A 13,091-nucleotide genomic window follows, 5' to 3' on the forward strand; every position below is an offset into this window, starting at 1 on the left:
ATTTGTTGCTTTATCTTCTCCGGCGTCTTGGATGAGAGGCTACGCCAAGATGTGATGAGTGACTTCGTGCTGTGTTCAGACAAAGAACCGAGGCAGCGCGGGGGTCTGCGGCGTGCACTTTTTCTTGTGCTTCCTGACATCTCCTTTTCCTCAAGCACGTTGGAGCGAAAGCTCAGCGAGAGATTGGAGAGCTCTCCAGCCCATGCTGAGGCTGCTGCCTCGTGTGTATGTGCTATCAGCAGCGCGAGCACGCCGTGATTCACGCTGCTTTCCTTCTGGTGACTCCTTTGGAGAGATTAATGGAGAGAGCTGCTCCTTCCTCGTGGGGCAGGAGGCGCCATCTCGTGAGCCACACTGCGCAGTGGGGGGAAAGTAAAGGGAGAAGTGGATGTTATTTCTGATAGCCGCGTATGGGGTTCTTTGGTTTTGACTTCCTTTGCTTTTTAGGGAAGGAGATGTGTATTTCCAGTGGGGAAATGAGCTGCTTCTGAAACTGCTAACCCGTCAGCAACCGCAGCTCTTCCTCTTCTCCTTTATCTGAGGAGATACGACTCCGGTTTTCTGCCCGTCTTTGACTCAGGCTTACAGCACATAGTTTTGCTGTCACGGCTGTGTTATCTAGAAAGTGACGCTCTCGGTTGACATCGCTGTGCTGACAAAACCCCTGGCAGCAGTTCTGCCGACGCACGGCTTTTGTTGCCCTACTTTGTGCCGGTTGGAGAGATGCTGTAGCAAACACCGCTAACCAAAAGGCCCATCCGTGCTGGTAGCCACCTGTGCTGTAACCACAGTGGCAAGGACCCCACATTTCGTGTGGTTCCTCAGCGTCCTGGGGCTGACAGTGTCAACTTGTCTCACGAGTGCAACTGGTTTCTGTCCTCCACAAGCACAGGAGCAAGGGGAGAGGCTCACACTGGGTTCCTGAGGAGTGTCAGGGACTGCTTGCAGCCTCACCGTGGCTGGCATTGTTACATGGCAAGGTGTGGTGGAAATCCCTGGCTCCTTTCCAGCTTCCTTTTATAGGAGAGGTGCAATCCAGGTATGTTTCTGGTGTGTCGGCTTAATTGACAACTTTATTTTCCGAAGTTTTAGCTGAGGTGTAAAGAACACAGACGTCAGCTCTCAGGAACGTTGGGTGTTGGCTTTGGAGAGCTTCACAGGCATCCCTTTTATTGCCTGAAATTCTCCAGGGAAGAAGTGCACTACCTTCTGCTGTGTGCATGGATTTAATCTGCAGCACATCGTGTGGGAGAAGTCCTGTTTCTTCTCTGCGTTATTGTGGGGAGTGCACCACAGAGCTGGTGTTAACCTCTCCTTTGCAGTCTGTGGTTCAGCAGGTGAGGGTGCCGTCCATGTTATTAAGATATAACCCTTGTGATGAGGGACCGGACTTGCTTTCTGTTCCTCTGAGCTGAAAGTGCCCAAGTAGAACATAAACCCTTTAAGCCAACTCACACTGCCCCTGAAACTAAAAATGAATTTGTAATTACACCCTTTTCCCTCAAAATCAGAGAAACCTGTGTTTAACAGCTTTGGGAGCTCCAAAGGTCAGTTCTGTTTAGTTTTGTAACTAATGCATGCGTTTTAGAGATAATAACAGTGATAAGCTTTTGGCCATAGCCCACCTTGTTTTACATTTTCAGATCATTCTGTACAGGGGCAAGCAAGGATCGTGCACTTTTAACTAAACCCGAAATGTATAGGCTTCATGTGCTCATCTCTCCTCATAACGAAGTGCACCCTGTGTATTGTGTGCTGTCAGAACTTCTTTTGCCTCTGCTGAGCCTAGGCTGGCTTTTCCCTTTAGGGCAGGTGTGCATTTTCCTCCTCAGAGGTTCCCGAGGCGTGTTGCACACCTTATTCTGCAAAAGCTTTGGGGGGAGCAGGCGTATCGGGCAGGCAGCGAGACTCCGAGCAACCGGACGTTGAACAATGAGGTCCCGAAGCACCTTCCAGGAAAAACTCCGGGAGCCCTTGTGCTGAGCAGGAATAGGAGAAATTCTTCTCTAGGGAGGGGACAACCCCTGGGAGTTATCAGGAACATCTGAGTAGTTAATTAAGTCGCCGCATAGACCAGTATGACCAGCGCTTCAGCGCCTGCCTGCCTGCTGATGGGGATTGAGAGGAGCACTGGGAAACACCACAACATCTTGAAAATGGTGCTTAGACTTATTTTAAGAAATTGTGGGCTTAGACTGAGTTACAAGAAGACCGCAGCTGTACCTATAGTAAAATGATAGTAAATAACACCTGAAAACGCTGCTGTTAAGATCGGGCTGTGGTTTTTGAACAAGGAGCTGTGGGTGAAGGAGTCCACAGACTGCCCAAAGTCTTCTTAAGCAAACGTGCACTTGGCACAAACATGCACCCAGCAAGCAAATTCTGGCATATTGTTCTGGAAACGAGGAGGCAAAAATGGAGCCCAGGATTTAAGAGAGCTGGGGAGCCATTAGCAGCACACAGCACAAAGTGCAGTTAGCGGAGTTGGGTCTCCTCCTGAGGAAGGGAGGCTGGAGGAGAGGAAGGAAAGGCACCCAGCTCCCCTGTTGTGCTGTTATCACCCTCGTGGGTGCCGAGCCTGCCATTACCAGCCCCTGCTTGTGCACTTCTCTCTTAGCTCTCAGGGCTGGGATCAGGTGCGGACGCCGGGGCCTCTCACTTTGCTGCAGGTCAGCAGGTTTGTGGCGGGGCCGTTACTCGTGCCGGCCGTGCTGCACGTGCTCGCCACAAGTGGAACGAGATCGCAAACCTGTCTCATTTCCCCACAGCCTGCCTGCTGTTTGTGTGTGAGGAGGATAAGTGTAATTGCTTTAATTTAAGGAATCACAAGGGAAATAGGATTTTTTTTTTTTGTAACAGACAGTGAGTCAGACATGAAAGCTTTCCAATGCATTTAGTCTCTATTTAAATTCAGGATACTGAAGACCCAGGTTACTGTTTTACTGTTTTTATACACTGTGTAAATGTTTAGCTGCATACTAATTTTAATTAATCAAAAAGAACATACATACTTGGGTCTGCATCCAAATACTCATTTCAAGTCAATAACGGTGCTTTCTACAGAATTCCACGCATTTCAAGGTACAGCTCACACAGAACTGTGTTTTTTTGAGACCTTCTTTGCTGTGCTCTCCAGAATTTGATTTAAGCCTCTAATTGCATTGCGTCACTTGCATGCATAAATGCAAGAAATTTTAACAGACCCCCTCCCCAGTATAGCTTCCTTAGCTGTGGCAGCAGATGCTTCAAGAAAACGTGGCATAAAAAAACAGCCTGTGAGTGTGTTTCATTTCACCTCCCTCTTTTATGAATTAAAAAGATTGGATTGACTGACACAACTGATGTTCTGTTAAATAAGTGGACTTGAGATTTAAGTGAATAATATCTATTTCTTGAATACAATGGTTTTCCCCCAAATTCAAGGTGTACATTTTTATAAAAGCAGTTTAAAGACGCCTCAGACTTGCATCCAAAATACTTTCAAGTCTTTTGGTACAGTGCAATTCATTCTGTTGACTTTGGACATCGGGGTCTTGGGCTGCTACCTATGAAAATAAATATTCTCCTGGTGTTTGCCTCCCATTCATGGGTAGGAGCACTTCTGAAAAGCAGAGTCAATGACAGAAAGGGACTTTTTAAACTTGTAATGAAGGCAGGATGATGCTCTGTGTGTTCTGGGGACTGTAAACTGTGGAAACAAGTGATTTTATGAGAACCTTCCTGGCACATAGAAATAGAGTTTCCCCAAACCTTCGAAATATAATTCAAGAAGTCCTGAATACAGAAGGCAAATACCAGATAGACAGAAACACACAGTGCTTATTGAATCTTCTGAAGGTAAGATTATCATATCATTTCTTGCAACTTAACTCAAAAATTTCAAAGGACTGGAGCCGGCTTTCAGTAGAAGAGTACGAGTATGAGCGAGCCGTGCACACACACAAAGATCTTCCATGCCCCATTTGTTTCTGTTGTGGGCGAGCAAGAACATTGGGTTTAATGAGGCTCAGTTCAACCTCCAGCTGTGAAATGCAGGATTAGTCATATCCTGTGCTTAACCAGCTTTGTAATAATTTCTCCAGATTCCACTTTTTTGTGTTTATGAGGACAGGGTCAGGAAAGAAGCTGTTAATTACAGTTAGATCAGGCTATGAAGTAGCATTATTTTGTGTCTTTACAACGTGTAGAGAGGTTCAAAGTACACAGCTTCTCAGCCATCAGTCAATCTGATAGACACTGAAAAGTGGTTTCAAAGACAAACAAAGCAATAGCTGCAGAGGCTTAAAAACAGACTTCTGCAAGAAGTTCAATGCCAGATTGAATGCCCAGCAAGCCAACCGTATCCTGGGCTGCATCAAAAGCAGCGTGGCCTGCAGGGCGAGGGAGGTGATTCTCCCTCGAGAGGGCCTTGAGGTTCCTGCCTTGAGCACTGCTTAAAGGAAGAGAGAAAAGGCAGCAAAGTCCTCAGCCAGCTTGGTCCCAGTGTTAGCTAGGACCTAACCCTGCGGGGACCTTTTGTAATTTATGAGAAGGGGATTCAGGTCTTTGCCTTCCCAGCCCCCTCATTTTATGGGATGTGGGGAGTGACTTGAAGGGAACCCCATCTGCACTGCTTAGGCCAAGCTTCTGCGAGGAGGTGCGGTGGTTCCCTTTGGCCTCCTTGCCTGTAGTACAGAGAGGAAAATGAAAGGTGACTCCAGGGCATGCTCCAGTAAGTTCATTCACGTGTGTAATACTACATCCACATCTACATCTACTCGCCTGGTGGAACCGGGGCAGCATTCTGTAGCTTCTCCGTTGATTTTGCTAACGAAGAGACTGATTTTGCTGCTGATGAGCCATGGATGGGCTCCATTAGTTGGGGACTCCTGAACTTACTGCTTACAAGCCGCAGACCAGATGCGGGCTACACTGGATGTCAATGGTTATAGCTCCATTTGGCTTGTTAACTGTTGAGCTGTGTTTCTGTTTGGGTTCGAGGCTGCAATAGTTGAATCTCAGCCGTGCCAGCCCATGCTCTCATTTGAGCAAAGCCTGCCAGTTGTGTGATTACAATTATGCACTGCAATTTAGTCTGAGCTGATTATCTGAGCCTCCCATGAGTTACGGGGTTGATATTTCTTTGCTGGTCTAAAACAAGAGGAAAAAGATAGGGACATTGTTGAATATTAACAGCACACTACAGCTCCCTACCTCAGCTGCTACAGAGAATGGAGAGGTTTGAAACTTGCTCTGCTTTTATTGCCTGTAGCCCACTGAGACAGAAATAAAAAGTATTTTTTTCCCAGTAGTGGTTTTACATGGCAAAATCTGTGAAGTCTCTTCCTGACTGTCTCCTGGTATTTATTAAGCCCTTCCCAAAATGCTGTCTCCCCCAGTATTAGAGAATTCCAGTTTTCACTGTTGGAAGCAGATGAAATCTGCTGCTTTGCCCCTTCAACTTGCATGCATGCAGCTCATGGTATGAGGGGAAATTCAGAGCATAGCTCGGAGTGGGATGCTTATTCTGGCACTTTTTTTGGGAATGGCCAGGATCCAGCCATGGCATGACGTGAGTGCATCCTCATGGATCTGTGCTGCTGCTCACGAGGGCTCTGCACCTTAATTCCTGGGCTGCACTGTGTCAACTTCCACAAGAACAATTGGAAATGGCTTTACTGATGAAACTGGCTGAGGCTGCACTTGTGACCTGCTGGCTGGGCACCAGAGAGGGAATTGGGAGGTTGGGGCATCGGAAGACCACTAAAGCCTTTGCCACCAGACGGAGGAACGATCCCTGGATGCTCTGTGTGTACAAGTGGGATATGAACCAGTGTAAAGGAATTTAATCTCTCCTGTTACAGAAACCTCATATTATTGCATGACGGGGAAGATGTTAAATAGTTTTAATCTCATCCCTTATTTTTTTTTCTTATTTGCAGCGTTCTTAAGAAATCAAATACGTTGATTTTTTTACTGCACTCTCATGTGTGTAATTTCCAAGTAGCCTGATAAACGCTGTTGAAGCTAATGGGACTCTTCACGTGCACTTAAAGTCAGATGTGTGCTTTGCTGAGCTTATTTTTGCTTGAATGTCTTATAGTGATAACTGCAATTACTGAACCTTAATTCAATTATTAGCCAGCTTCACACAGTGAAATTGCATATCCCTCGTCTTCCTGGTGCACGAGACCCTAAAACACTTGTTAATGAGATAAGGAGGAAATCTTTGTGCAAGGTCATGCGGTAGGGGATGGTCACCAGGGCACAGGTCTGCCTGAAAAGGTCACTAACATACAGTGGTGAGGCCATGAGAGACCTGGGCCACTGTCCTGATGCCTTGCCCACGTGTGAGGGCACAAAAAGAAGCAGTCCTGCAGGGCTGTGTGTGCCGTGCTGAGTCCCATGGACAGCAAGGATGTGCAGGGTTTCATACCCTGGTTTCTATTCATGCATCCTGCATGAGGATCAGCAATAGTGTGCCCAGTTTTTTTTTGCTGACTTATTGCAGCATCTCATTCACATTACTGGAGTTGTGTTTCTGCTTTGCTTTACCTCTGCAATGTAAATTATTGCTCTGCTGGACTTGAGAGGTCTTGGGCCAGGTTTTTCCTACAGACTGGTTTGTTCTGATAGTACTCTTCAGCTCTGTGCTATGGTAAAATATCTGCAGCTGTGAGCGAGCGTAAGGTGATTAAACTTAGTCAGCTCTGTGTGGGGTCAGCGTGCTCAGAAGTGGGACAATAAGATGTTAATGGTTGTGCAGATAATAATGGGTTCTACAAGACTTCATTCGTTAATGTGGGAAAAGGGGGTTGAAATTCAAATAGTAGCATTATCCTGTCAAATGTTGCATAAAAACAGTTTACTTTGGTCATCTGTGGTAAAGATAGAATTTATCTGGGATGATAAAATACCTTTATTTTGGCTTAGGTTTCTAACTGTATAATGTTCTTCTGTTCCCTTCCAGTTGGCTGACTGCAACAGCTTGCCACGAAATTTCAGTAAGGTAGAGAAAGCCAATGCATCCGCAAACAGCTTTTTGGATCTGGGGGCTGCCTTTCAATACTGGTGCTGGTTGTTCGGGGCTCTGATTGCTTGTTCTTTCACATGCTAATGTTAGCGATTTCCATTTTTTAATCGTCTGAATGTATTAAATATGCCTCTAATTATTTTTGATTTGAATCCTGTACTTGTGCAAAAGACATTTGTTAGTAAAATCTGGAGTTTTGACCAACTTCAAATCAAAGCCATTTACCTACACGAGGAGAAGTTGGTACTTCCAGCTAAATCGCTGCGGGACCAGCGTGTGTTTGGAATAAGAGGAAAAGATTTCAAGCTAAACCTTCCATTTAATTACCCGGTTGAAAACAATGGGTTGTTGAGCATCAAAATTGAGGCAGTTTCAATTACAGGAACAATTATGGTGTAGAAAATTGTTGCCGGTAGGTTTAAGAATTTATACTGCAGCGACAGGCAAGTAATTCAGGTAATGGGCAGTACAGCAGTCCGTAAAGACGAAGGCAGCCTAACCTGGTGAACTGAAACAAAACCTTCCTCCTTTTTCTCATCCCAAGTATATTTAATCAAAAACCTCAATCAAAAAGGCCTCAGCAGAGTTTTTTATCCATCCAAGATTTATGGGGTAAAACTAGAATATGAAATAAGAATGACTTTTTTTTTTTTTTCCCATATAGACATTTTTTCATAAAGAGAATTCCCCAAACTGTAAGCCCAAATCCTTCTGGGCCTACATGGTCAGTATGGGATGCCTTTGCCCTATTGTTAGGGACCAGTTTCATTGTGATGATAAAATTACAGGTGAAGGAAATCCTGTAAAAGATTGAAGTAACCGCTAAAAAATGGAAATTGCTTGTCTCTCTAAGGGCTGGGTGTCAGCGTGGCTTATTCATTTGCCCAAAGAAAATCTTCTGCACTGGTGTCAAAAAAGATATCTTCTATTGCAAATACTGAGTTCATCACGATATTGCTTTACATTTGGTTGTGCTTCATGTTAAGATACATCATTTCTTCTAAAGTTATGTTTATTAGGAGATAAAATGTTAATAACTTTAAGGTGTGTGATCTCTTGAACGTAGTGCCGGTGGGTCTATGTTGTAGGAAAACAAAGCTGATGATTGTAAAGCCTCCAAGCTGACTTCCCCCTGGGGAAGCTGCTGTTGGTGACTCACGGGTGGTTGATCCTGCCCTTAATTCTGTATGTCTGTCCATGCCTTCCTTGAGGGGCTCCTCAGGGGTAAACACAGAAGTGCTTACTGCTGGAAGAGGCTTTGTAGGAGTCCTGGCCTTTGGCTTGGTGCTTGGTTTTCTCCTGCATGGCATGGGGACGATGAGAGGAAGCTTTTGCAGGGCTGGAGGTTACAAATGAGTTAAGAAGAGGCATGAGCAGCACCTCAGGAGCTCAGACGTCATCCTTGGGTGCTGGCAGGGCTGTCCCTCAGGCTCCCACTGCACACCATCAGGATGTGGGTCTCCAGCAGCTCATCATCACATCTCTCCAGCCTCCACAGGTGCCTGGGATGCGTGCAGGCACGGGATGCTCGTGGGCAGACACCTGAGCTGCTGCAAGGTGACCCTGCAGTCCGGAGAGAGAAGGGAAGCTGTGAAGTAAAGGCTTTAATATTTCTGTAGGGCACAGAGTCAAACCGATCGCTTATGATTCCCCCCCTTTTTTTTTAACCTCTGTTCAGCCTTCAGCTGTTACAGTTTATGTGAAAGGAGAAAATAGTGTTTTCAATTAAAGGCTACTTATGTAACGACCCTGTTTTGAATGCTAATTCATGAATTACTGGAAGCTGACAGTGTCGCTTTTTAATTTTCCTCAGTCACTTCAGCACATAATTGTAATTGAAATCGTTCCTTTTTTTTTTCTAATCTCTTTCATAAATACTGAAAATATCTGTCAAGTAAATTTCTGCCCCTTACTGAATTTAACTTCTGTTGTGAACGGTCCATTTTGTTAGATCAAAGTGCTTCAGAATTAAATGCTTGCCTTCTTTTTTCTCCCTTCCAGCAGAAGTAGCACCAAAGTGTAACAGAAAAGATAATTTGTCTGACTTGTCCGTAAGTTTTCAACGCTTTATCTTCACAGTTGGTTCAACATGGACATAGCACTGATCTGACTTTACTGGACAGAAACAGAAAGGAAAATAAATGTTTCTTCATAGTACCTTGACCTTAAAATACCACAGACACCATCCATCTTCTTGTGTTATTTGTGTTATTTTCAAATTGAATCACTCAGCACATCAGGTCAAAAAGTCAGAGGCCACCATTTCTTCTCCCTGCTGGAAGAATGGAAAGCTTTGATAGGCACAAGTGTTTGCTGATTTTTTTTTAAATGCAATTGTAGGACTTGTTAAGCACCGAGCCCTTAGTTTCTAACTAAAATATTTAAACGATAAATTGTTTTATATGGAAAATGCTTACTGCTTTCTACCCATGGTAATCATCAAATTGCTTCCATTTTGTCCAGTGACAGAAAGTTGGGTTTGCAGTCCATTTTTACAAAAAACGGTTTGTTGGTCCCATTCTTTTCTCACTGATACAAGTCGGTAAAACTCCCTTCCCTGCCAGGAGGAGCACGTTTAGGTCCATTTCTTTCATAACAGGGCTGACAAAGATCTCAGGCTTTGGTCCAACAGCAGTATATCCCGGGGTCAGCTCAAGTTCTGCCTAGCTGAAAAATGCAGTGATAAATGTCACGTCATTACTTGCAGATAATAAAGAGTTATTGTGTCTGGAGGACCACTGTGGGGCTGTCAGCGTGGCAGCATGCAGCACAGGTTTGTGCTGAAGGCGAAGGCGTTTCATCAGCCGGTGAAGGGAGGCAACAACATAGAGCAGCACTGGGGTAGACCTGAGGGAGATTTCACATTGCTGCACTGCTGCGAAAGGCAGATGTTTCTCTGTTTCCTTTCCATTTCATTTATTTATTTTATTTATTTTTTAACATCTGGATGAAACGAGTATTTGAAGAAAATTCACAGTAAAAGAGCAAGAGCTACTCCAGAGTAGGCAGTGCCTAGTTGTTGGCTTTTGCTGGGGACAAGGGTATTTCAGGTTGTGCAAGCTGTAAATCTGAACAGGTTAAGAATGAATATGTCTCAGATCTTTCTGTTTCTCTTTCTTTCAATGTCCCTGATTTCTCTGCACCTCAGCCTAGAAGACATTCCCCCCAAGTTCAATCTCTTTAAGCACTCTCCCATGGCAAGTTTTAGTTCAGATGGAAATTATTTTGCTGATAAATTCCTTGGAACTCCAGAAATGTGAAGTGATTTTACCTGAAGGGTAATTTATTATAGACATGTTGCACATTAATTGAGATGATCTCCAACAATGATGATGAACAGAGATGATCAGCGATTGTACTTTTAAAATGCCATTCTGACTAGAAAAGCAATTTGGGATCCACTTACATCTCAGTAATGAAAATTGGGCAAGGTAATAAGAAATTTCATTTTGTGAGTGAATTGACAATGCAAATACCAGGATTTTTAATTTAGATTTAAGTGGAGTAATGGCTACTCATTCTGATGCATCATTAGTCATATTGCTTTTTAATGAGGGATTCACTTTCCTTTTCTGGTTAGCTCCAACGCTGATAGCCAAGCCCAGCAAATGTGTAAATGTTTAGGGAGGTCTGATGAATATGCACCACTACACCATTTTAATTTAAAAAAGGAAGGAAAAGCAATTTTCCTTCTACGGCAAAAAAATGCACTTTTGGTTTTAGTGCAAGAAAAATAAATAGTGCAGAACTGTGATTGTTGGGCTGTTGTAAAAACTACTTAGAGTAAGATGTGATTCTCAACAAATTCTAGAAAGTGTAAAAGTAACACAGCAGTGAGTGGAGAGGGACTGGCTTTTCCTACCGACAGCAGATACCTTATAAGTAATGGCAGATTATGATGATTCTTGATTCTATCAAGCCCACCCCATGTCCAGAACATCTAATTCCTCTTCTGGGTGTATCTCTGTCCCACATTTTTGTTTCTTAGATTTCTTTTATTTCCTTTGTTTTGGGTTGTTCTCCCCTCCCCCCCTCCCCCTTTCTTTTCTTTAATTAAGGGCTTGTTTTGATGTTTGTTGAACTCAGTGGGAATCTTTCCATCAAATTAAATGCATTAGGTCAGATTCGTCAGCAGCAGTCACTGAAACAGCCTAACAATAGTTATGTCACACACAAGTGCACTGTCTTAAATGGGATTTGTTTAAAAAAAGCGATTGAACTAATCCATTATAAACACTTGTTAGAGCGGGGGTTTGACTGTGTCTGTGTATTTACCAACACAATTTGAACCAATTTAAGCCAAATTGAAATTAATGCAGACTCTTGCTCCAGGCTGGAGCATAGGTCAGTTAAATTAAATCAGTTTAAACCAGCGTATTTATAGCCGCTGTGGTGTTGTGCGTTGACCAGACGTAGCTCTGGTGTCCTTACTTCCTCTGATGGGCAAGGTGTTTCGACTTCTGCAAGGACAACTTGTAGTGCCATGAAGCACATGCCATGTCCAACAGAGGTCAACCCACGAAGATTTTGGGGCTTAAGAGAACAAGTTTCTGGAGAACAGAAACATCTGTCCACCTCATCTCTTTCTCATGCCCATTTCTGCACGCCCAGTTCCCCGCACTGCCTGTCCCAGGGCTGATTGCAGAAGTCTGAAGCGATGTGGATGAATGCGGGGCTCTGAACACGGATGAAGTGCTTGTCCTTACGGACCACAGCCTTTGAGGAGGTCTCTGACTTCGGGGGGCTCTGGCAAACACCTCCAGCCTCACATTTTGGCCATGCTCTTTTCTTCTGCTTTTCCCTTGCCTGTGCAAGGGCCCATTCGTCACAGGTGGCAGGGAGGGGTCCATCAGCTCCCAGACTGACGCTGAAGGAGTGGGTAGCAGAGGGTCGGGACCTCTCCGGGAGGTCTGCTCCCGGTACACGTACAGCAGGGAAGCAGCGGTTGCACACAGCAGGGCAGTGGGAGCAGAACCAGCCAGGTTAAAATCCTTTCAGTGTAACCACCAACAGACCCCTGCACGTCACAGGTCTGGGACAAGGCCAGAAGAACAAAGACCTTGTCATCACCTTCCATTCTGACCTTCCAACCATCCTCCAAAAGGATTTATGAAGGAGGCAGGAGCTCAGTTTTGTCACTTTTTAGCTACAGAAGAAGATATCTCCTTCTTCAAATCCTTCTGTTTCAACTGTCGTGGAATGCAAACGAAATGTAGGCCGTGATCCTCTCCGATGCCGCCTTGTAAATCCAAGGGAATCCCAGCAATCTGCTATGCTGAAGCCATTCCACCTCGCTCAACTCTGAGATACAACAGTTCCCAGCGGATGGGTGGTGCAGGACTAGCATCCATTTCTCGTGATGACTTTCTTGAAAACCGTCCCTCCCTTCACAGCTTGTAAAATGAAAGTCGATAGGCCGAGTAGGCCGGAATGGTTGTGAACACACGGGTCACACGGGATGCTTTTTCCTCCAGAACACAGCATTTTGAACTAAAACAAAGGCTGAACACGTGGCGACAAGAAAATGTTTCTGACACTGATGGAAAATGATGTATCCAGTCTGAAGGCACTCATTCTTCTCTGTAAAGCGGGAGCAAGGAACAGAAATGAACTCTCCGTATTTCCAAGATCTGTGCGCAGCCACACTCCCTGAAGTCTTGGTTATGGTCAGGCCTTTGGGGTCACTGAGGGTTTTTTTATATACAGTTGAGCTGATTTATGAGACTTCCTGTTAAATTTTATTGCACCAGTGGTTTTTCTTTGGTTCTTTTGAAGTGGAAAACATCATTTCTGCGGCAGATGCAAGTCAGAAGCCTTAATGGAACATAAAAATCTAAAAGATCATGATTTTATAGCTTTAAAATGAAGGACAGTGCATTGCTTTATACTCTTAAAAATATGTAAAGTTAATGAGGATATTTATTGCTAATAAAAAGATATGATCTTCTCCCAGGCCCTTGATTCTGGCTACTTGTATATTGGCTTTTTATGGGTGTACTTTCATAAAGGAGGAACTCTTCTCTTTCTAAGACTGTCCTGTTCTGGAATGACAGAGTGAGAGAACAAGTAACACGAGGCA

General features: G+C 44.4%; 1 protein-coding gene across 3 annotated transcripts in view; it reads left to right on the forward strand.

The window, feature by feature from the left end:
• The window catches only part of CCDC85C (coiled-coil domain containing 85C), a 105,589-nt gene that overhangs the window by 65,313 nt on the left and 27,185 nt on the right, over positions 1–13,091 (forward strand). For 2 of the 3 annotated variants that reach the window (XM_082761787.1, XM_082761789.1), the window contains exon 3: positions 6,950–6,988. The exons of the other annotated variant lie outside the window; for it this stretch is intronic. In XM_082761787.1, coding sequence (XP_082617913.1) covers positions 6,950–6,988 — 39 coding nt within the window. The remainder of the gene's footprint in view (positions 1–6,949; positions 6,989–13,091) is intronic. 3 annotated transcript variants of the gene reach the window in all.

Source organism: Aythya marila, assembly GCF_965140915.1.
Source record: "Aythya marila genome assembly, chromosome: 5".
Taxonomy (NCBI): Eukaryota; Metazoa; Chordata; class Aves; order Anseriformes; family Anatidae; genus Aythya; species Aythya marila.